The 24,676-nt window shown below is 32.2% G+C and overlaps 1 protein-coding gene across 1 annotated transcript in view; it reads right to left on the bottom strand.

Annotated features, from left to right (window-relative positions):
• The window catches only part of LOC139483252 (uncharacterized), a 63,070-nt gene that overhangs the window by 19,743 nt on the left and 18,651 nt on the right, over positions 1–24,676 (bottom strand). The window contains exons 3-6 of the mRNA XM_071267282.1: positions 16,003–16,133; positions 8,263–8,359; positions 4,797–4,961; positions 2,271–2,478 (exon numbers count right to left, since the gene is read on the bottom strand). Coding sequence (XP_071123383.1) covers positions 2,271–2,478; positions 4,797–4,961; positions 8,263–8,359; positions 16,003–16,133 — 601 coding nt within the window. The remainder of the gene's footprint in view (positions 1–2,270; positions 2,479–4,796; positions 4,962–8,262; positions 8,360–16,002; positions 16,134–24,676) is intronic.

The raw sequence follows: 24,676 nt of genomic DNA, 5'->3' as shown, positions 1-24,676 counted from the left end.
ATTAATAATAAAGGTTTGTCAACACATCTGAAGTACTTTTTTTTTATTTTAGCCAAAATTTAAACAATGCAATTTAGGCAAATATTTATGTAAAAGCAAAACTACATAGATTACTATATATGTGATAGCAATAACGTCAATAAACAAGTAAACGTTTCTATTGAAAACTTTTTAATGGAGAATGTAAAACTGAAAACTAGAAACATTCCCACATTTGTCAAATACACAGATGCATGTTAAAGTTGCTGTTTGTATATAATTCTACCAAAAATATGTAAAAAACAAACTGGGAAAATTATGCAATCTGCATCACTCTTCGTATAAGTTTTCATTTACAGGGCCAATTTATCTCCTTCTTTATCTGGTTAATAAAATGACTACAAATAATGAATTAGTCTTAGAGTAAAACTATACATTTTTAAAGTTTGAATCATACTTAATAAATATTATACACAAGTAATAACATATATACTAAAATTAAGACGCATTTGCAAATACTAAATCTTAGTCAATTCCTGATTTGAACATCACGTTTATCTAACTTTTTAATTTCTGACGTATTTCAAATGCATATGATACATTTGTATTGTAAAGTTGTTTTAAAATTGAGATTTATTCAGGTTATCAAAATCAAAACTCAATCATGTTCAACGCTTTAACAAACGAATTATACGCCCGATACTCATACTATAAATTATGTATAGTTTCATGGCAAGTCCGGAATTCCCTAATTTGTAATAGTATGAACAACAAACTTTTATACAATATTCAGTTTTAATATATAGCATCTTCATATTCCTTGTTGAACGTGACAAATATATTCGGGTAAACCAGCGTTTTGCCTGCACACGGTGACGGTGTTTTTTATGTCAACATGATGTTTTTGTCTTGCTATCAATTAAAATTCAACAGTTTATTATAAATTATCAATAAAAAGTAGTTTATGGCGATTTTTCTTATTGGACCAAAACCACTAAACCGGGGACACCAGGTAGGCTTTCCAATGGAAGATCTTTTTTTCTTTGAGTAAATAATTTACAGTACAAATATTTACTACGTAACGCCAGTTTTACCTTTGTAACCAGAAAAAAAACTTAAGTTATACAAAAGTTGGACAGCTTGTATAACCGAAAAGGTCCAAATCTGGACACCAAATAAGTGATATGCGAGAGGGAGATATATTTCCTAATGAAAATTCTAAAAAGAACAACCGATTTCAATAATACAGCCTCCTTACTTTTAAATAGAATCGTAAATATTTTGTGCTCTTTCGTTTGTTTGGCTTTTTATTTTCATTTCATGTTATCTCCAACAGTAAAATAGATTAAGGGAGGTCTATTTTAGAAAGGTATTTTATTCTTCTTCACATCCGTTTCTTTTTTTTTAAATTCAATATATTGTTTTACTGTACTAAATACCTTCCATTTAAAATATTCAACATTTATATAAAATAAAAATGGGTAAATAGATAAAACATACAAAGGCACCATATGCATTCCATGCACAAATGTTAAATAAAGAAATACACAATAAATGTATAAAGTATATTTAGCTAAAGTTTGTCCGTCTACACAGCAAGACAATTTTATGATTACATAGCAGTACTCATATAACAAGTGAAATATGTTGCATTACATGCGTTTTATCGTGTCAATTTAAAAAAATATGCATTCCATTTTACATGTATAGAAATATTCACTTTAATGATAAAAGAGTTATTTTTAATTCCATCATTATTGCTCTTTACACACAAAATGACAATGGTGCAGTTACCACCTGAACATTAAAGTTTGTTATCTTTAAAAACCGGTTTGTCAGAAAAATATATACTGATACTAATATTTTCATTTCATCTGAATATGTATATCAGTATTGCTGGCTTTTATAATAATGCAACTGCTAAAAGGAGAGGAAATGTAAAAATATCAGAATTTTGTAGTTTTTTGTGTTTATAACAAAACAATAGGACAACAGAACACGGAAATGCTTGAAATATTTTACATGTATATCATAGAATAAATGATAATTTGTGCTGGTTCCGATTATTAACATATTACTATCCTTGATTCTAGTTTTTCACCTGCCTAGTTTAATTTATTGAAATCTATATTGTATGTTTTCTTTGAACAATATTATAGCAAAACATATATATAAGACGTATGGATTTGAAACTACCATTTCATAATTGAATCATGTACTATACGGAACATGTTTGCAGTAATCATTAATCAATGGGTTATCGTGGATGCATTTTGGTGTACATGATTTACATCCTTTGTATCATCATTACTGATTTGACAAAAATTGTGGTACCCCATTGCATATTGTTAAAGTCGTTCTTGTTCAAATCGACATATAAGCATGGGTAGTACCATCCAGCCCCGCTCGATTGCGAGTAATGGACAAAACAATGATGTAAGTATCCATAATTATCACGGTCATAGGTGGAAAAACGATACCCACTGGCCATACAATTTCCTGAAATGATTTTCAATATGCCTATATTAGTCAAACATTTTGCCACTGATCTTTTCAACACCCTTTTTAACATTATATTACCCTTTTAAATATATGATGTGTTCTTTTAGTAGATAGTCTTGTAATGCATATTGTTTTCGTTAGCAATCTAGTATTGCATTACATTGTTTCATTGAATTTCTCATATGAATTGCTACACATTTTAACAGCTTTCTACACGCTCTGGATTTTATCATTGTTGAAGGCCGTACTGTGACCTCTTTTAAATAGATAACTGCATATCATATCATATCTTCTTATTTCTATTTATAGTCTTCTTTGTTGTATGTTATCTTTTGTTTACTGTTGTTTGTCTGTTTGTCTGTTTGTATTCATATTTTTAACCTTGGAAGTGTAAGTTTATTTTCGTCTTATGAATTTGAATGTCTCTTTAGTATATTTCGTCTTTTATAGAAAATCGCAAAAAAAGGGAAATTTAGAAATGTATGGGTACCACTCGCCTGAATAACTCTATAAGCAGTTACATGTTTATATAGATTCTGTTTCAGTATTTTCTGATATTTCAAAACATTACATAAGGAAACATGTATTATATCAGTTTTTAATTTATTCTAATTATTCAAGAATTCACTGCTTGAAATCTGTCTAAATTGTAGTCTTCTGGGACTTCCAAAACTGGATGAGCATATATTGTTATATATGAAAAATTTGATTTTGGATGTAACGCTTCTTCTGATTGGCTGACTTTATTTTGTTATCAGCCCATAAACATAATTAAGTCATGTGACCGTGACGTCATCACCGTTTTTTCATGGTTTTCTAAATTACAAGAAATGACTGTAATATTTATTCTGTCTATTCGAAATACCATAAAAAAAATGTGGTGCACACTGTTAAATAAGCCGGTACGCGCGTTATTCAGTGTGCACCATTTTTTTTTTTGTTATTTCTTCATAGACAAAAAAAATATTACAGTCATTCCTTAAGTAAATTTGCAAACCGCTGATGGTTGATTGTTTCTCCCTGATGCTATCACTTGCATAATAAACCCATGCTCGGGTAAGGCATGATATTTTGAATTTTCCTTGGAGTTCAATATTTCTGCTATTTTACTTTTAACAAAATGGTAAATTTTCAATTTATAAATTATACACGAAATTCTGATTCATTTCCAATGCCAAGATTGCCCGGTCAACTAACCCCTTATGTATTCCTACGTAAAATGATTTGATTTGTTTTAGGCAATCAAGAGTTATAAGTATGTGCGCAAGATGAGGGTCATTTCAGAAAGTTGTGTAATGAGCTAATAACAGTTTCATGCCTTTTAAACAATTTTTAGAATTTAGCTTCATATGTTTGCAAAAAACAAAGGCATATAAGAAAATTAATCATAGCAAAATGAAAAACCGGTGTTATTAAAATATAGTGCAGATAAGGTAGGGTTACCGCTGGCATTTTGCGAGAAAAATATTATTTGTGGCGATTAACTTCCTGATTAACAAAAGGATTAGGGAAAATAAATATAACGCGTTGACTTTGTTCATTCGGCTTCAGATTTCCGGAATTTTTCCCTGAAGAGATAATACGCGGATTTCACATAGAACTAGTCCCCCGTATCGATATTGAAAACAAATAAATACTCAATTGATGGCATTAGATAGCAACCGACAATAATGGACTATTTCATAAAGGAATTAATTGTATTTTCTTTTACGAGTTGGTCGACCGTTTTGGGATATTGTTTTATACAGATAACAACGCATATGTTCTAAAAATCATAACCCCAATTCCATTTGTCTATTCATCAAATTTCGCCTTCCAAATTAGACTTGTGATATGATTTGAACTTATATTAGCAACACAAAGGGTGCAGCATGTGGTGAATTATCTCCTTACCTACTCTGAGTATCTGCGATCACCACCGGTTTTGTTTTGTTCGTACTGCTCAGTCTATATTGTTCTGTGTTGTGTTAAAAAGACTGTTGTTTGGTTTTTTTGTCGTTTTCCGCTTTTTGCAATAGGTATATCAGTCCGTTTTTCACTTATGAGTTTGGTTTGGTATTAGCCCCCTCTCATTTTAAGTTCAAGGTTGGTTGGCTTGAAATATTACAACAACCAATATGACAAAGAGTAAAGCAATTCAAACGCAAATACCAACGACTTGATTTAATATGAAACAATGAACGAAAAACAGATATGCAACCAACGAGTATTGTCCATTTAAATTGTATCTTCTGGCGAAATTCTAGCGTAGAAGGGGTTTTTGTTTTTGTTTTTGTTTTTATTACCAATGTTAACAAGGGAATCAGATAACATACCTGCATTTCCGCTGTAACCAGTAGCTGTTAATCTATAACTTGATGCTGCATCACCCACAACAAAGTTGCTGTACTCAGCATACACGTTTGCGCCGTTGCTGGGAACTAGTTCTACCCTTAGTTTATACGATCCGCTGTTGGTTAGAAGATGTAAGTATTTGTTACCTTGATAAAGAAATATAAACATATACAGGTTGCACAAATGTTTGGTACCATCTTGGGAGTCAGTCATTGTGTAAAAGGAATTGATAAAATTACATTAAACTAATTGTTGTTAGTATGTTGTTAGTTAAACATAATTTTGATATGAATTATGAAATATGTGTGAATTTATCCCCGTCTTTGGTGATCTGTTTACTTTAGGACGAAAATTTTTAAAAGATTTATCTAAATCAAAAATCAAATATATTGTTTAGCGGCGTTTTTTTTGTGTGACAAAATGGACAAGTTCACTTCTTCAATCGGTATTATTTTCGCTTTTTGGGAAAATACACCCACAAAAAAATTACTGTAGGGCATTACGGTGTACGCAACATAAACTTGATTAATATGCATAGACTCGATGGCAAATAAATACGAGTAACAAAAACTAAAACACACATAATTCGGATATTATTCTAGGAAAGTAAATTATGTACAATGAGGCATACCAAAAATGAACGTTTTGATCTTTTTTATGATTGTATGATAGAGCATTTATGCAAATATCTGTATAAATGTGATCATTCTCCATTGTTTTTACATTGTGTGCAAAATGTTGGGATTTGATCACAATCAATTGAAAGTCGTTAACTAACCTCAATGAACAGTCCCTGATTGCTGTGTTGTTATAATGATTTACCAATTTAATTATTATGACAATAGTGAACTTAGTATATGTAAGAGAATGATAATTCCTTTCTTTATGATTAAGTACGAGCGTTGTAAAGGGATTGTTATTCTCATACAAACTTAAAAATTGTAAATTGCTAACGGCTCAAATGACCTCTTAATAAATTTGAATCAAGAATTGATTTAATGGTCAGTTCATGTCGTATATGCATTTCAGTTTACTAACTTGTCTTGGTGATGTAAGGGGTGCATTACTCTTTGGGAAAATATGATAAATTATGTTTTAAACACTTGATGATTTAACAGTACAGATGGGTAGAGAGTGTATATGTTTCTTTATTGTGAGTATGAATGTTAATCGTCTATTCCTTTAACAAGGACTTAACTTTTGTGTATTTACAGTTCAAATCAACAAATTCAAATTTGAGTTGCAGCCATTTTTATGCCATATCCAATGTCCCTCTGTACATCAAATACTTTTCCGTTGTGCGAGGTTGTCTGAGGTAATAAGCTGTTGTTAGAGTATTCATTCAAAAATGAAAATTAAAAGAATAATCTATACCTCGGGAAATTTTTACTTTCAGCAGTCACTGTATTGGCAGATTTGATACTGGTTCTCTTACCAGCTGCGGATTTAGTAAGTTTAGTTTTGGAAACCTATTATCTAGATGTTAAAGTTTTTATGAGATTTATGTCTGTTTTTAAAATTTGAGTCAGAGTATTGCATTTTTTTGTATATTCAATTGAACTTAAATATAGGGAATCATATTTTATAGTTTAAAAATTATTTTAATAGATTTTGATCGAGATCCTGTCATGCTAATAAATTTGCTTCAAGCTAGCTTGTAACTCAGTTACAGAAACTCTTTGTTTTGAACTACAAGTAAACAATAGGAAAAGTATATGTAAAATAATGATAATCCCTTTCTTCGTGATTAAGAATGAGCATTAGCGAGTACTTATCATGAAGAAAGGGATTATCATTCTCTTGCAAACTTGTAATATTGTAAAGTGACCAAGGCGTAAATGATAGCTTCATTTGTTTTCCAGAATTAAATTTCATTGCCAATACAATGTTTATGATTAATGCCTGATTTAATGTAAGACTTTTATTGATTCGTTTAAGTGATGCAAGGACTTTCTTATAAATTTCCAAATTATAATCAATTGCAGTTTAGAAATTAAATAAAACAACAGTAAGATGAAACTGTAGGAATTGTATGAGTTTCCTAATTGTGAGTACGAATGTAAATCATTATAAATTTAAGTGAGGAATTATCTGTTTGTTTATTTACAGTTCAAATCAATAAATTCAAAATTTGAGATACAACTAAATTTTTTTCCACAGCCAATATTGTAGTCCTGCTCTTTACCTCAAATTCTAATTCATTATGTGAGGTAATTAACTAAAGCTAAATGTTCAAATAAAGTGCTTTTTATATATATTCGAAAGTTAAATAAAATTCATGCATTTTTCTTAATGTATCAAAATATTGGAAATTACTGTTCTAAAATTGTATCAACAGTGGATCCAGTTATCTGAGTTTTGGAAAACGTATTAGCTAAATATTTAGGTTATATTAAAATCTAAAACTTTTTTCATTTTATTGCACTGCTTTGATATTGTTTATTTTTTAGTAATTTTGAAGTTATTAATATTCTTATAATAACATAAATGATACCTATTTCACTGCAATTTTTATTTTTTTATTTTCTTGCTTTTTAATTCAACTTTTAGTCATTCTTAATCACTTATACTTTCAAGCTGATAAATGTTCTTCGTGGCATTTGTAACGCATTTATAGAAACTCTTTGTTTTGAACTGTAAGTAGGCTTAAACAGTAGGATAAATCCTTACTAAAAACATAATTTACATTCATTTTTCACAATTAAGATACAACAAATTCTACAATTTCATTGATCGAGAACACTTTGCTATATTCTAAATTAATATGCACATTCTTGTGAAGTGCCGATCAACACAGAAGTCTAATTTTTCAATAGTATGTTAAACCACCTTCAAAATGAAAAGAGTTTAAATATTAATGTTGTGAAAACTCGATAATTCATTGTATGAAATTTTGAAACAACGATAAATCTTGGATTATGCAGATCAATTTACTGTGCGTCAAATTTTCTCGTTTTTTTTTTTATCTGCCGCAAACATAGCAAAAGTTAAACACATGCGAAAAAAAACCGTTGTACGGTATATTTACAGTTTGACGTAATACACAACAAGTTTTATATAAGAAAAGTTATCCTGTCTAACTATGTTCGGAATTTATGCGATTCCCTCTCATTTTATTTCTTTTAAACAGTTTTATGAGTTCTGAAAAAGTTGATAATTTGAATTAAATGAGGGACATTCCCTGCAGTAGAAAACATTCTTCTTTCTTGTGTTGGTCCTCGGTTGCTGATAAGTGGTCTTAGTATTCTATCTACAGTATAACTAGCCTGTAAACCATGAGGATATGAGCTCAAACACCGCACGTAACAGGTACGTTCTAAACTATCTTTGATGAGCAGGTCGTCCTACCAAAGATCGATAATTCTCTCCCGAAGAAACAAATTATCTGCAGTTTCGTAGAATTTGACAAACGTACATAAACATTTATTTGAAGCAAAGAATACTCACCAAGCCAAAACTCATGCTGAAGGTCACCAAAGCCATTTTTATACTCAACCCAGGTCCTATTAAAGTTTTCTTTTCCGTCTATTCTTTTTTGAATAACCTATAAGTATTTATCTTTATAACTAGACATTATATTAATATATTTTATGTAATTAAGAAACAATTAAAACTTGAAATTGAAACATTAATTTCGTGTTATGTAAAGACTAAAATTTGACAGCGGGGTCATTATTTGTTTAACTGTACCGGTATTATTATAACATGTTTATGTTGGATCTCTATAAAAATTACCTTCACATTCCACGTTAATTAAACTTCTTGAAAAGAACGAACGTTCGTTTAGTTAATATAATAAAAAAAAAAACTCATAAGGGGTTCTGCGGAACTTTGTGTCTCGCCTGTGATTGCTGCTGTCAGTGTAAAAGTGTAATACTGACTTAATTAAAAAGTGGGTCCATTTATCAGTAGAATACTGAATTTAAAAAAAAAACAAACATTTTCTTTTGATGCTCTTTCTTGGTCTTTGAGATTAACTCTTGTCCAATTTCATAACAATCTCATACAAATTTATCATGTCACAAATATTTAATCCCAAACTGTCTGTAAATGATAACTGTAAAAAACGAAGTCCATCTATCAGGAAAATACTAAAAGTTAAAAAAAAAAAATAGGTATTCAAAGTTTTGCTTCAGACATTATCTATTAATCATTAAAAAGCTTTCATAAGTTTCATAAACTCTACGAAGGTTCGACAAAGTAATTGCTGTGTAATAAACTTTAAGCCCAGACTATATCTCAATGTTAACTGCAAAAATAAAGTCCATTATCAGAAAAGAATCGGAAAAATAAAAACAATATTTTTAAAACTAAGCTTTGGATACTGTCTTTTGTCATAAACAAGCTCCTGTCCAAATTTGATAAAATTCCGTTATGGTTTGAAAAAGTAATTGATGACTGAAAAACTTTAACCTCAGACTTTATATGGATGTAAACTGTAAAAAAAAACTAAGTTCATTTATCAATAATTACATTAGATGTATATTTTATTATAATACGTTATTCTGGTTGGCTAACTCCACATCACGTGTTATTCCTTAAGCAATTGCATTACACAATAAAAAAAAACTTATCATTCATGATGACACGAGGTCCCATGATAAAATGCACAGGTAAATCAAATAAAAACTTGTTGTAAATCGTGTTTTCATGATCCTAGCTAAATAATGTTATTATAAGTATTGAATGCTTCTTTTTGTAGCTTCATAGGGTTGTAAAAGCGTTGACCGTGCGCGCTTCATACAAAATGTACTTCGGTCAACGCTTTTACACCTCAATAAAGTTACAAAAAGAAGTATTCAATTCTTAAGAAAAATATGGAAAACAAAATAAATATTTTCAAAATTTTGCTTTGTATACGCTTTTGTAGTTATAGACAAGCTTCTGTCCAAATTTCATAAAATTCCATGAAGCTTTGACAAAGTTATTGATGACTAGAACACAGACTGAACCTTAATGTTGACGACACCGACGTCGACGCCGACGCTGACGACGGAATCTGGGAGGCTTTGTCTCGCGTTCGCGAATAAATTTTGCAGGCTCGGAAAAAATTAATTAGGAAATGAAACATGATGAAGTAGAATTATGATACATAGAGAATGTCCTATGGCTTTTTCGATATCACATTGAATTTCGTATCAACCCGAGACACCAAGATGACCCTTTCAATGGTACATGTATTATACCCCAAGTAGATGCTTTTCGCGAGAGTTGTGATTCGACGTAAAGCAGTTTATGGATTTGATAAAGCCTTTGCAAACGTGAATAATATCAATGACGTGACGTCATACAGATTAAAGGTTTGATAAAGTCTTTGCAACTGTGACTGCTATTGATATCATCACGGATAACTGATACAGCACGATTGTCATTGATTGTATTATACATATAATTTTTTTGTTTCTTTCTCTAAAAAATATCTTTATTGCACTTTTCTTTGCTTTAATGACAATTTACTCGACCTACAGCAGTTGGCCGAGTATCCCTGTGAATTAGTCACTGACTAACCAGTGAATACATATATTTAAGTAATTTGTTTTATAACTCATAGTTAATACATACATTTTTGGAAAATATGTAGTCACATGATTACGTAAAATGTACAGTTTTGTCCGATTTTGTTTCTAAAGATAAGAACTTTATGATCATTGACCTTAACCTTTTGCAAAGAACCGTTAATGCCGGTTGATTAGTTGTCCTGATGAATTTATGCATCTAATTGACTGTTCTCGCGAACAGCTTAAACTTTAATTATTGCACCCTCAACGGAGTTAGGGTGACATATTGTTATTTTACGTTTCTTTTTTTTCATATTATGTCACCCCTATGGAAATAGGGGTGATATATTGTTATTGTTCCAAATTTTTCTTCCACACTTTTTGTCCAGCCGAGTTCTCGGAGATGACTTGACATACATTGATAAAACTGTACCATAATGACAATCCCTATGTGCAGATGTGCAATTAGGGTCTGGAATTCTCAAGATGGTCGCCGTTACCATGGAAACGTCAAAAATGTGAAAAACCGAAAAATGGTCCAAATTAAATGAAACTTTCAGACATTATAACTCATCATTCGAAAGCGTGAAATCCATCTTAAAAACTTTCAAAATGGCTACCGTTGCCATGGAAACAGTCCAAACGTGAAAAAACTTAAATCATAATAATTCCTTAATTAATTCATAGTAAATCAACCGTTACAGATACGACTCCAAACCTACCCCGCGTAACAAGAGTATGAACTGTAGAATTCATTGCCGTTAGAATTTTTTAGATTGCTGCTGTTACCATGGAGATAAGGCTAAAAGTGCAACATTGACCCATATGGAAAAAAACGTCAAAGTACCATTTTCCTGCAAGTTTTAAGCTCATTCCCGGTTAAATGATATTGAAACGCCATCTGTCCTTGAAATTTTCACAATGGCCGCCGTTGTCATGGAAACAGCAAAAAAAAATCGCAAATTTCAGGCAAAAATATGTAATCATGAGTATGTGCATACGATCAAATACAAATCTGTACTGCAAAACATCTTCTAGAATATGCTAGAAGAAAACTAATATGAATTTAACGTGCTTCTATTTTATACGAAAATCGTGCTTTGAAGAGAAAATTGCCACTGAGAGAGAGAGAAACACGAGAGTACACACAAGTGACATTTCTGCACTTGCATTAAAGTACACATCCGTAAATCACACACCTGTTAAAATATAGACATTAGCTGAAATCAATCGTTGAACGTGTAATTAAATTGTACACGATAAGATACATGTATTGTGTGATACGCGATCTATTGAAGAATAAAATTAACAGTTAGTATGCCGCTCCGTCAATATATACACATATTGTCTGTCCAAGGTCCCCTCTAAAAAGGATATTAACTTACTAAGTCCACGATAATATACTTCAGTGTCACGTGACACCACCTTTCTTCCTCACGCGTGTGTCTAATTTAAGATTTTAAAGAGTTCCCCAACTATATATAGACATCAATCTTATTCTACGAGAAGAGAAAAAATGGGGGGTCAAAGGCATGTATACAATATACTAGACGTGCCCTGTGACTTTGGTACATTCAAACTGGTTGCTGCTACTGTGACAATGTCCAGAACAGGGTGACATCCTCAGCTATTGCTTGCAATGGCAAATCTAGTTATTTTTATTTTTCTTCCACACATTTTGTCCGCGCGAGTTCTCAGAATTGAACGGACCAATGTTTATGGAACTCAACTATAATGAGGAACCCCATTTGAAGTTGTGCACCTTGCTATGGAATGATAAAAGATGTATCTATGGAAACAGCAAAAATGCGAAAAAAATCAAAGTGTTCCAAAATAAGAAACTCCACAGGAATGGTAACTGGCTTGTGCTGATTTGCAGTTTGACTTTGGAATTTTCAAAATGGCTGCCGTTACCATGGAAACAGCTAAAATATCAAAAATCTAACTCTTTCGTTATATGATCCAACTGGATGAAACTTTATGAAATATTATCCAGTATACCAAGATGTCAAGACAATTTTTGGATAGTTCAAAATGGTTGCCGTTGTCATGGAAACTGGGGGCAAGTTTGGCATTGACCCTATGGAAAAATGCATAAAATCAGCATTTTCTCAGAGAGTATTGCTCCAAAGTCAATGAAACTGTATTGATATATAACATGACATGTGGCAATGAGATGTCTGCTGTTAGAATTTTGGAATTATCTACTCTAACCATGGTTGCAGCAAAAATGTTCAAAATTTCAAAAAAATTTAAAGTGCTGGATGAAACTTTACCGGAATGGTACCTGACATGTGCAGATTTGTATTTTAAAGTTGGAATTTTCAAAATGACCGCCGTAACAATGTCCAAAATTTCAAAATGCTCCAAACTTAATGAAACTTTACAAAAATGATAATTTGCATGTGTAGATGCACTCTTTGACTTTGGAATTTTCAAAATGACTGCCGCTCGCCTGACAATGGGGGACGAGGGTGCCATCCGTTATTGCTAGCAAGTAAAAATATAGTTAAATATTGTAAGTGGTAAGTCTCGACATTCCAGTTGAGCTGTCATTTGATAAATTATGCGTATATGAGTTTGGAGACAACTACTGTACTTTCTTTTTCAGTAAGCATGCTGTGTTAGTATATAATACAATCCGTTCATCCTTTTTTGACTCTTTAAAATTCAAGAGTCTATCCTAAATTGAGGTAAATTAAATGGCCTTCCAAATACTTTTCGATCCCTAACATCACTGAAGAGACATTAATTGTCAAAATCCGGATATGGTGTAAAAAATTTAGCACCTCATGTTGTGGTTTACCATCTTTGCCGCAAGTTTATTGTTTTCTACTTGGTATTAAATATAGGGATTCATTTTGTTATACTTGTGATTAATTTATTTGGCAATCGTCAATGGCAGTCAGCAGGGTTTAAGAACATCAGTCGTTCGACCTGCTTGTCAAATGCGTTTTGTTTAAATATATTTTTTCACTCTTTTGGTCTTTTGGAAAATGTTGTTTGTGCTGTATTTTGACCCTTCTCCATCGAAATTTGTTGCATGCACACGTATTTTCTACAATTTTTTGCTGAAAAGTGACAATTTAAGTAAGCCCTACGTAAATATCGGAGATGACATTATTCTGGGGAATCCTTTTGATACTATCTGTTTATATACATATTCTAAAGGATCATTCAATGTTATGGAAATTAATAGACCAGGAGGGTCTCATGATTATTTAAGCGATCTCCAGTAGGTTTTCAAAATATATTATGAACATCAAACTGTCACTTTGAGCCCTACGTAAACATAGAAGACAAGAAGTTTACCCAAATGCCTTTTGGCCTGAATGTCGACGATTTGTAGCTGAAAAGTGACAATTTAAGCCCTCCGTAGATATTGAAGATGACATTATTTTTGGAAATCCTTTTGACACTATATGTATATAAATATAGTCTAAAAGATCATTCAAATTTAAGAGCAGCCGTTGTGAAAAATAGAACATCAAATTAGTAAACAAACCAAATCAAAACAGCTCACAAAAACAAGATGGCGACCTCAAAATTTTCAACCACCACTCATTCCTGACCGATGGCACAAAATTATTTAAATGCTCACCAATCACCTTCGGGCACCAAGCCGACCGTGCGAGGGCTGTATAGCCAGTCAAGGTCGTTTAACACTTCGGAAACCATATATACATTCAAATTTATGGACATTAATAGACCAGGAGCGATCTCTGGTAGGTTTGCACTATATATTTTTGAATATCAAAATGGCACTTTCAGCCCTCCGTAAACATAGAAAACAAGAAGTTTACCCAAATTCCTTTTTTCTTCATTTGGATCTTTATATTTACTAACTATATGCATAATTTTATGAAGATTGAGGAGAGTTCAGAAGGGTCTAGCCATTGTGCTGTGCCCTAGGATACAACAGATATTTCTGTCTCATATATCCGTTTTCTCGAAATAACTACTGATGGTAGGTTGAATACCAAAATTTATCACAAACGCGATGATTTTAATTTTCCTATAGTCAACTTTCCATTTCTGTGTAGCAACATCCCAGTGAAACCAGCATATGAGTATATGTGTCTCAATTGATACGTTACTCTAAAGCTAGCTCAAAGTACGTTGATTTTGTTGAACGAGGAATACTGCTTTCTCAAATATTGCTAAGACAGGGCTATGAATCAATCAAATTAAGGTCATCACTCAAGAAATTTTACGGTCGCCATCATGAGCTGATTGGCCATTATGACAAAAGTGTGTCAGAAATCATATCTGATAGTCTTCCTCAGTCATAATAACCTTCCATCACTACCGAACTGAACAAAGAAATAACACCACTGGTGCCGTATACGGTGGAGGAAATGCTTACCCTTCCGGAGCACCTGATTTCACTCCCGGTTTTCAGTGGAGTTCGTGTTGTTTCTTAAATATCATTTATAACTGTTGATGTATATGTCCTTTGGTTTTGTGAGTCTTTGTTTGCTCCTTGGTTTTGATTGTTATTGTCTAGAATCGTATCTAGAAATTTACAAAATTACAATCATTTTCATTGCTATGTATTCCAGCAGCGCCTGCATATGAAGTATATATCTCTCACTGTTGATACGATATTTCAGATCAAGTGTTTCCTATCACGAAGTTCGTGGTACACGGCTGTTTCTTGCAAGGAAGAAATTGCACCGAAGGTTTCATATGGTAAAACTTGAAGTAATTCCTTCGAAGATTTTACGGCTGCCATTAACATGGTAGACATTTATGAAATATCTGTGTCAGATATGTCCAAACTGTCGTAACCACAATCCGGTTATCTTGTTCTTAAATATGGCATCACCAAATGACATTGATTTCCTAAATTTTACTTACAAAGAGAAACATGGCATTTGCCACTAGTGGAGCACGATCGGCTGACTCTTCCATAGCATCTTAGATCACATCAAGTTTGCTAGGTTCGTGTTTCTCAGTCATAAGGTTCTATCTAGTTTTTTTGGACTTATTTGTCGTTTCGCTATCTATCGTTTTCTCATCGTGTGGTCATTTTCTCTTTGACTTATACGTTTTAAATGTTCTTTTTATATCTGTAGCCTCTTTTATGCAGTTTTCTATGCATATAAAGGACTTATCGTCATGTCTTGGCTTGACAGTGGATTTATTATTATACAATATCATACATGCTTTTACAGAATTATAAACTCAATAGTTCATGCAGTAGTTGGTTCCTGTTTGTTTCATTTTTTGTAATTTTTTTTTGTTATAAATAAGCCATTAGTTTTCTTAAATGAATTATTTTCATTTTTTTCATGTCGCGGCCTTTTTTGGCCAACTATATTGAATAGATTTTTCTCATTGTTGAAGGCCGTACGGTTGCCTATAATTGCTTACATCAATTTCATTTGAACTTTGGTGGAAAGTTGTCTCATTGGAACTCATACAACATCTCCTTATTTTCATATTCATGGTGAATTGGGTTCATATACGTTTCCTGCTGGGGTTTTTTTCGTTAAGAAGGAAACACAAATGTCATAGCAAATCATGTCCATTCGAAACAAAATCATTGTAACTGTTTTCGATTTATCAACTTATAATAGTGAATGATATTGGGAAGAATACTGAAAAAAATCTGACATGTTTGACTTTCAGAAAAATTATACTGTTTTCATGGGGGTTTTCTAGCACATATTGTTGTATATAATACCGTCCAGCCGCCGTTTGTCATGTTGCAAAACACCTTTACCCCCTCGTCGGACTTGGAAGGATATATTGTATATATTCCACTTTTGCGTTTGAATTCAAACCATTCAGTACAATCTCCTACTTGCATATTTTCTAAAATGTAGAAATTACATTATCAGTATAATTTATGAAACATTCAGTATAGTATTCATTTTTTGCTTCATATGGTTACATACACTATACAATGTTAATTAGACCAATTGGGTCCAATTTTATGGAGATAATAAAACAATGGATAGACATATGTATACGTCAATGGATCATACATATACATCTTATGTTTACAACGGTTGTCTATGAAAACTACGTATCTTATCTTATCGGTCGTCCCTCTGTCTGTATCACTCTGCTCAACTCTTAATAAAGGAGTAGGGGCATAAAGGCCTAGTTTTTGCCCAAGAAAATAAAATGTTTGATAACCATTTCAAATTGGCACATAATGTTTAGAAATGCATCGGGTCAAGAAATATAAATGCAAAAAACATAAAGATTTTTATCTGATGACGTCACAATGACGTCATCATATGTACTGTTTCAACAAAAATGATGAAAAAATACAGAATTTATGCAGTTTTCTATCGTTATTTCCGTTGTGGAAACATCCTGCGAGCCAAGAAACAACAAAATAATTTAACAGAAGCTTTATTATAAATATTGACATAATCTCACCAAATATAAAGTTGTTTCTTGGGTACGCACATACTTTTTCAATCTAAAATATACTTAAAATTTAATGAAAAAACAAGGAAAATCACGAAATTTAACATATAATGCAAATTAAGTCATGATTTGTTGCCATGGTAACTTGTTCAATGTCAAATTTGTTTTGTTTTTCTTAGTACCTCATACCTTAGTCAAATTTTCAGTTATTTAAGAATATGTATGATAACTTTTTAATTTGAAATTATTTTTGGGCCAAATAAGGGTCTTATTGCCCCTACTCCTTTGCATATCACGGCTATGTGACGCCAAATACGTTGACCCGGCCTCAATAACTTTGAACTGGACATATTACCGACGTCATAATATATGAAACGACGTTGATAAGTTTGACACGAACTTATCAAGTTATCTTCCGGTTTGCTGGTAAAACAAAGAAAACACTTGTTTCTATCGTGCAAAATACGCAAATATAACCCGATAAATCGATTATCTGGTTGTATGCATATTGAAATTGTAAAATATCAGCTGCTCGACACAATATGAAGCCTTTTGGATCTTGTTCGCTACGCTCACTCGACAAAAACCGTCATATTATGACTCGCAGCTGATATTTGACGATATTAATGTGCAGACAACCTGATAATCGGTACTAAATAGTATGAAAAATTTATGTGGCTTACATCTAATTCAGCATGATCAGATGTCTATTGTTTTACTGTTAGATGGGAAATGTTTAATGCGTCCTGTTTTTCATATGAAATATACTTATGATTAAATCATTATATAAATTGGAATTGATTTAAAATCACGACCTGACGTCTGTAACAGTTATTTCAACCTACAGAAATATCCCCATACATAGATAATGACGTAACTTTGATACTACGAAGCACTCCGTACCGTTTTCAAACGTTTAAACTTTTAATAAATAACTTTAATGAAAACAATCTATATAAATAAGGTTCGTCGGAAAAACAAGGAAATGGAATAATCAAATTAGAAAGGAGGAACTATTTCAGGGACAGATATGTAAAGACGTTAAATCTTTTAAAGAGCCAATCCGCCAGAAAACCATGCAATATTCAGAAAATCGTCCAAATCAACAATCACAACTTGACAAATTCTGATACATCATTTTAATCTTTGACATTTAATAAAAGAATTTTACCACTTAATTTTTCCAAAAATCGTATCTATTTTTAGTAACCGTCTCATTAGCATAATGCGTAAATTCATAATGACACCATATGGAAAATCCAACCTTTTTATGCCTTTTAAAAATGACCCAGACGCATTTGAAATGGGTAGTTGAGTTTTAAGAGTAAAGTCAGCAGGAACACATCCATTGTTCTATGTTATGATCAATCAAAAATGAAAATTTAAAAGATTTGGCACATTGCAAGGAGCCCGGACATAAAGTCGTGTTTTTTCATACATGAATTTATATGGTTGTCATTTGCTTATATGTTGCAAGACCTGTTCCCGATATGTATGCAACTTATATCAGTTTTAACATTGAATATGGTTTATATCATAACAAAAAATAAAAGTTGGCAAATGGTTACTAGATGTACATTAGTACAAATTGGAGGAATGGTGATTTTAGTCCTAAATTTACACTTTTTATCTTGATTTGAATTAAATTCTAAACACAATTGGAAAAAAAATGGCACATAAAATAATCTAAAAGACTATATAATCAATTTGATAAAAAAAAAATGTAAACACGACATTTATGTACTGCAAGTGCAAAAATCAATCAAATGTCTGAAACCAGTGAGTCCATCTTTTATGCTCTTCCATTGACTTATCTCCCTTGATTAAGATCTCAAAACATGTCAGCTTCCAGTGATGGTTTGGCAGACAACGTCTACAGTGAAGTTTGAGACTTTTTTAAACTTGAGGGGTCATGTGGGCTATCCCAGTATTTTACATCAATATATAACAAACTATTTAAAATATTTGAATGCACTAAAGATCAAAAAAACATTTCCCAAAAAAATAATTACTGCCAATAAATTTGACAATTACCAGACAATAATTTAGTGAATAAATATTGTGGAAAATCAAGTCAAGAACAACATCAAGTGTTTTGAGATTTCAACGACCAAAACATAACAATATTCTAAATCATTCTTAGTTAAAACAGTGATCGAGTTGAATCACCTGGAAGACACTGTATATGGCAATATGCTCGCGCCGAGCATTGAGAGCGTCAAAACTGCTCTAAGGCACCGTCAATAATTCAACGACACTCTCTCTACCGTTGTATTACAACCAGTTTTGGTATCCAAACATATTCATACAGATACAGACTATCGTTCATCTTAGAAGTCCGAGGCTGAATAATACTGAAAACTATGTTGGCGAATTTCCTCCAAGACTACTTATTCTATATAAGACTAGGAGTGGTTTATTTTCCCATGGTTGTTACATCATCTTGTTTTAGAATATGCCCGAAGTACAGGGACTTTTATGGAATTCATTGGCATAACAGTCACGCAAGATGTCAACATCCCGACCAACCCTCTTTCAGCAAAGCCAAGGCTGACCGAGGATCTTCATCCTTCATAACGGGTTGTATACAGGACGAGTTATTCCAGTAGGAACAGGTATAAATCTTACAATCAATTTTTATTTATTCCTGACGGGGGTCAATCTAAAACTAGGGGACTCTCGATTAAAAAAGGGGGTAAAGGGGAATGTGAATATTCATTTACGCCTGTTTCTAAGACTTCTTATTTATTTCCTATGGCAAAGTGCAAACAAAAAATATCACTTTTATATACATTTTTCTGTGTTGGACAGGGTAAAGGGACGACCATTTGAATCTGAGAAAAGGGACGGGGGAAGGGGTAGAATGGTCAAAATCTTTTATATCCTTGCCAGCTAATGACAGAATATTAATTATCAAGCTACATGTATTAACCAGGGTAGAATATTTATGTTCTGCTTAAAAAAATGTTTTAATTGAATTTCTAGACCAGAATAATCAAAATTTATTTCAACATGTTTAACATTTAGCAGGACAGGATTTTATTCCATTTCTCTAATATTTTCAGTTCTGACTTGGCCCTTCTTTGCTAGCCAATGGTAAAGATCCGCTCCCCTCCTCTCCATCCTTGGCGGATTAAGATAGATTTCGGAGACACAAGGTAATGATTTTCATTTTCACGTGTAAATGTAGAAAATGTAGATAAACAATTGGCACGTGCTAATTGTGCAGGGAATCTTATCCCTCGAAACATACGACGATATTAAGTGACAATTTAAATGTTCTTAAGCAACTTATAGAAGTTCCTGTGTATGTTTTTGCACAAATGTTGGAATGTAATCGTATATTTTCGTTTCCTGCTTCACCAAGTTTGTAAACTCTAGACGCTACCATGTTTTCACCTCCACACTGAAGAGAGTTCAAGTGCTACCATTGGTCAAGAATAATGAATTCGGAATGGGCGCGACTTTAATCAACCGAAAGATGGCATAACATTGTTATCACAAATGTTGGCTTAATCTGCCAAGAGTGGGGAGGAAGGGAAGGGATCGTAACCCTTGGCTAGCGAAGATGACTTGGCCAGGATAATCTTGTTCAAAATACATTAAAATCACATGTGAATTAGGGACCTTGTAAAAATTGTAGTGATATATTACTTTAAAATATTGCTTCAGAATGTAAAAAAAATGTACACATTAATTTAGAAATCAATTCAAAACTTCTTTGCATTTGTGAATTTTATCCCTCAGCTTTTGATAAATCTTCAATAAACATGTGAGAATTCATAATCAAAGACACAAAGGTTGTTCAGCTCTTTGTCTACTAAAAAAAATTTAATCTAGTGGAAAATATCCATACTAATACATCCAACAAAACACTAGACAACTTTATCCAGTGAATAATCTTTTCTAATGAACAACTGGGCCATTATTCTATTTTAGGACCCTATAGCTACATGTACATGTACTGATACATGTAGATCCCTTTTAGAAGAAAGAAAATACATTTAAACTACATGCGGTGTTATGCTACACTACCCTACATTTCCTGCTTCATTGACTTTGCTTTGACTTATGTCTTAAATATTTTGTTGCATATATAACAAAATTAAAGAATTGTTTTATAGTTTTACACTTTTTTTATTTGTAGGCCTATGCAAGCAATGATCAATGAAGATGAAAAATTTTGTAAAAGTGACAATAGCCAGGTCAAACTAAATACATGTCTAGAAGAAAAATATAGGTAAGATTTTTTTAACTCATTAATTTTATCTGTTTGTTTAATATGGTTATCATACAAAGTATATGTAATCACTTAATATATAATTACATAATTATACATCAGTTTTACTGAACAGGTTCTTTTTAACTGGTTTTCCCATAGAAAATCACTTTACTAATTTGTGGTACTATAGTGGGCGGCTCCAATAGTGTCCATGCATAAACTGATGAACTTTTCAGACATTCCATTTCAAATATAAAAGGGGGAGCTTTTTATTGGTACTTTTGAAGATATTTCATCTGTTAGATTAAAGTCATACTTGTCCAAATTTAGAAGATTTTTTTTTAAATTATTGGCTTCCCAGACAATAGTTCGCCGACATGTTTTCCGTATGCAGTGAACTCAACGTGACCTTTCTCGTTAAAATCCGATGATCGCAATACGCATTGATCCGTCATTGAAATAAACCATTATCTTATTGAACATATTATACACGTGCTCAATATCCATGCTTCTTGATTGTTGATTGTTTTCTAGGGTGATAATCGGTAAACTTCGGCTTCGAAACACGATTAATTAATTAGCTGCCATATTTTCACATCATAACAGACTGAGTGCAATATTTTTTTGACGATTATACAATATGGATACGTAAAAAATGATAAAATTGTACACATGAGACTTAGTTTACGATGTATTCATGCATTGGTTCAATAATTGGATTAACACAATTTTTCACCAGTCACTCGTTTAATATGACTTTAATTGATTGGTTGTTGGTTGCTTAATGTCCAATGGCTCATATTGCATGCATGTTAAGGACAAGAAGAAATTGAAAATGAATACATTATTGGGGTTCTTTTAATATGCTTAAACTAATCATATATTTAAATTTTAGATGTTGCAATTGGGCCTCATTTTATATTGGTCCACATTGATGTCCAAATGGTCCAAAATAAAACTTTGTTTGATTTCGTCAAAAAATGAATTCTTGAATTCTTTGATATACAATATACAGAATGCAAACGTTTTTTAGATTTTTAATTTTGGTCCGGTTTTCAAATTCGGCCACATTTTAAGGTCCAAATGGTCCAAATTTTAACTTAGTTTGATTTAAACAAAAAATGAACTCTAGGGGTTCTTTTACATATAGAAATATTCTGAATATAAATAGGTATTTATCTTTTTTCATTTTGGACACAGTTTTCAAGTTGGTTCAAAATGGGGCCTAAAATTTAACTGTGTTTGATTTCACCAAAAATTTTATATATATAGGGTTGTTTGATATGCTGAATCTAACCTGTATATGGTTTTTGGATTTTGGGCCCTGTTATGAAATTGGTTCACATTGAGGTCCAAAGGGTCCAAAATTAAACTAAGTCTTGTCAAGTTTGATCAAAATTTAAATTATTGGAGTCTTTTGATATGCTGAATCCATCAAACAATGTCTTTGTACCATTTTCATTCTGTGTCAGAAACCTATACTTTGGCAAATATTTAATCCCAATACAAATTCAGAGCTGTATTATGCTTGAATGTTGTGTCCAAACTTGTAAATTTTCTTCTACTTACATGACATTTGTCCATCTTGTTTCTCTGAGACTGGTCTAATCTTTTAAAATGAAACTTTAATGAAAAGATGAGCACAATGTGTAAATCATTCTCTGATGTCAAACATTTTCAAGATGGCCACCAAAAAGAGTAAAAATTTCAACACTGGTTGATTTCAATGAAAATTGTTATTTAGGGATAGTAATGGTAGTTTGACATGCTAAATAAAGTAAGGTTGTTTTCCCTCCAAAATGGCAAACATTTTCAAGATGACCTTAGAAAGGGTCAAATTGTTATTTTTGTCCAATTTCAATGAAAATTGACATTTAGGAATAGTTAGACATGCCAGCAAAACAAGGACAATTTTTTAAAGATGGCCACAAAAATGGTCAAATTTTCTACTTTTCTGTTTAATTTCGATTTTAAAGAATATTGATATTAAGCTGTATTTTGACATGCCAAACCAAATGGATGCAATTGTTTTGTTGTATAGATCTTATGTTAAGGGGTAGTTGGACATGATGAAAAAGATTGGATAACTATTTTGCAAAAAATGATTCCCCCCTTTTTTCGCATTGTTTGGAAGACTTTTGTAACTGCATCCACTTACAGTAAAAAATCGTCTATTTTATTTCCTGTCAGTGGTATATAAAATTTAAAAAATTTATCGTTTTGTAGATGCGTAATTTGTCAATGCGAGCTATTCCAGCTCCTGGGAGCCTCTAAATTTATAATGAATAATTTGTATCAATGTATGATTATTTTCTTAAAGTATTAAATGAAACATTAATTATTCTTTTCCATTTGCTGTTATATTTATTTATAAGTCCAGCTCCTATCATATATCACCAGTTACAAATGAGGCGGCAAAATTGAGAAAATTTGAATATGCAAGTTATTCCATTATGTTGTGACATCTACATTTTGTACCAGACACCAACATTATTTGCCGAGCTGGGTATTTTTGTCAATTGGGTATATATAGATAAACTTTGCAGATAGATATGTCTTGGAGTATTTTGACTCTGAAAGATTACCAAAATCAGCCATTTTTTACATTTAGCTAATTATAGTTGAGCAGCTTACCACACAAATCATGCAAATGTTGATACAAGCATGAAACTTTGTGAGAACATGCCTTCAGGTGTATGTAGTCATATGAGGGGGTTTAGCCACGACAAAAATTCATCCCATCATGGCGGCCATCTTTGATTTTCAAAACGATACCTATCCAGATAAAAGACATCAAATGCAGGTACCTTTCTGCATACACATTGCTTGGATTTTATTCAAAATGTTACTAGATAGAGTGAATGAAGGCTTATTTGTCTTATTTAAGTTTTAAAACATCACTTCCGGTCATATATCAGTTGATTATTCTTTTCCGGTTATACAAATATCTTACATTTGATCCATACTACAACATGCCAATGTTTAAATCGTAGTTCTTTGATAGTTATTGATTTAAATCGACGGTTGAGGTCAGTATTTGGACCTCATTTCATACCAATTCTTAATGTTTATAAAAAAGAAGATGTGGTATGATTGCCAATGAGACAACTAGCCACAAGAGACCAAAATGACACAGACATTAACAGCTATAGGTCACCGTACGGCCTTCAACAATGAGCAAAGCCCATGCTGCATAGTCAGCTATAAAAGGCCCCGATAAGACAATGTAAAACAATTCAAACGAGAAAACTAACGGCCTTATTTATATAAAAAAATGAACGAAAAACAAATATGTAACACATAAACAAACGACAACCACTGAATTAGTCTTTACTTGGCGTTTGTCCTTAACCATTGCTTGAAATCAGTCCACTTGTGGGGTCCAATATCAGCTTTATAAGATTAAAGTGCTCCCAATTACTCCATGATTGGCCCAATTATTAAGTCTTGGAGTCGTACCTGAATCGACAAGATGTTTTAACGCGAGAGAACTGAGACAAGGAGAGGGGATGTATTCCTCTGAAACGTGTACATATATCACGGGAGTTAAATGATACTGAATGAACGATCGGGCTGACTGTAGGCAAACTTTTAATTGCATGGATTACCCGAATTCAGGTAAATTCAATACAAAAGAGTGCTAAACAGATGGTAAAAGAATAATTCCTGGACCTGAATATCAGAAGTTTTGAGATATTTTATTCAGACAATATTTGCGTTATCGTTCTATCGTTAAATTGTTGATGTTGATTTA

This window comes from Mytilus edulis, chromosome 7 (assembly GCF_963676685.1).
Source record: "Mytilus edulis chromosome 7, xbMytEdul2.2, whole genome shotgun sequence".
NCBI lineage: Eukaryota > Metazoa > Mollusca > Bivalvia > Mytilida > Mytilidae > Mytilus > Mytilus edulis.
Note: the sequence above shows the minus strand (reverse complement) of the source record. Positions and strands in the feature narration are given on the sequence as shown.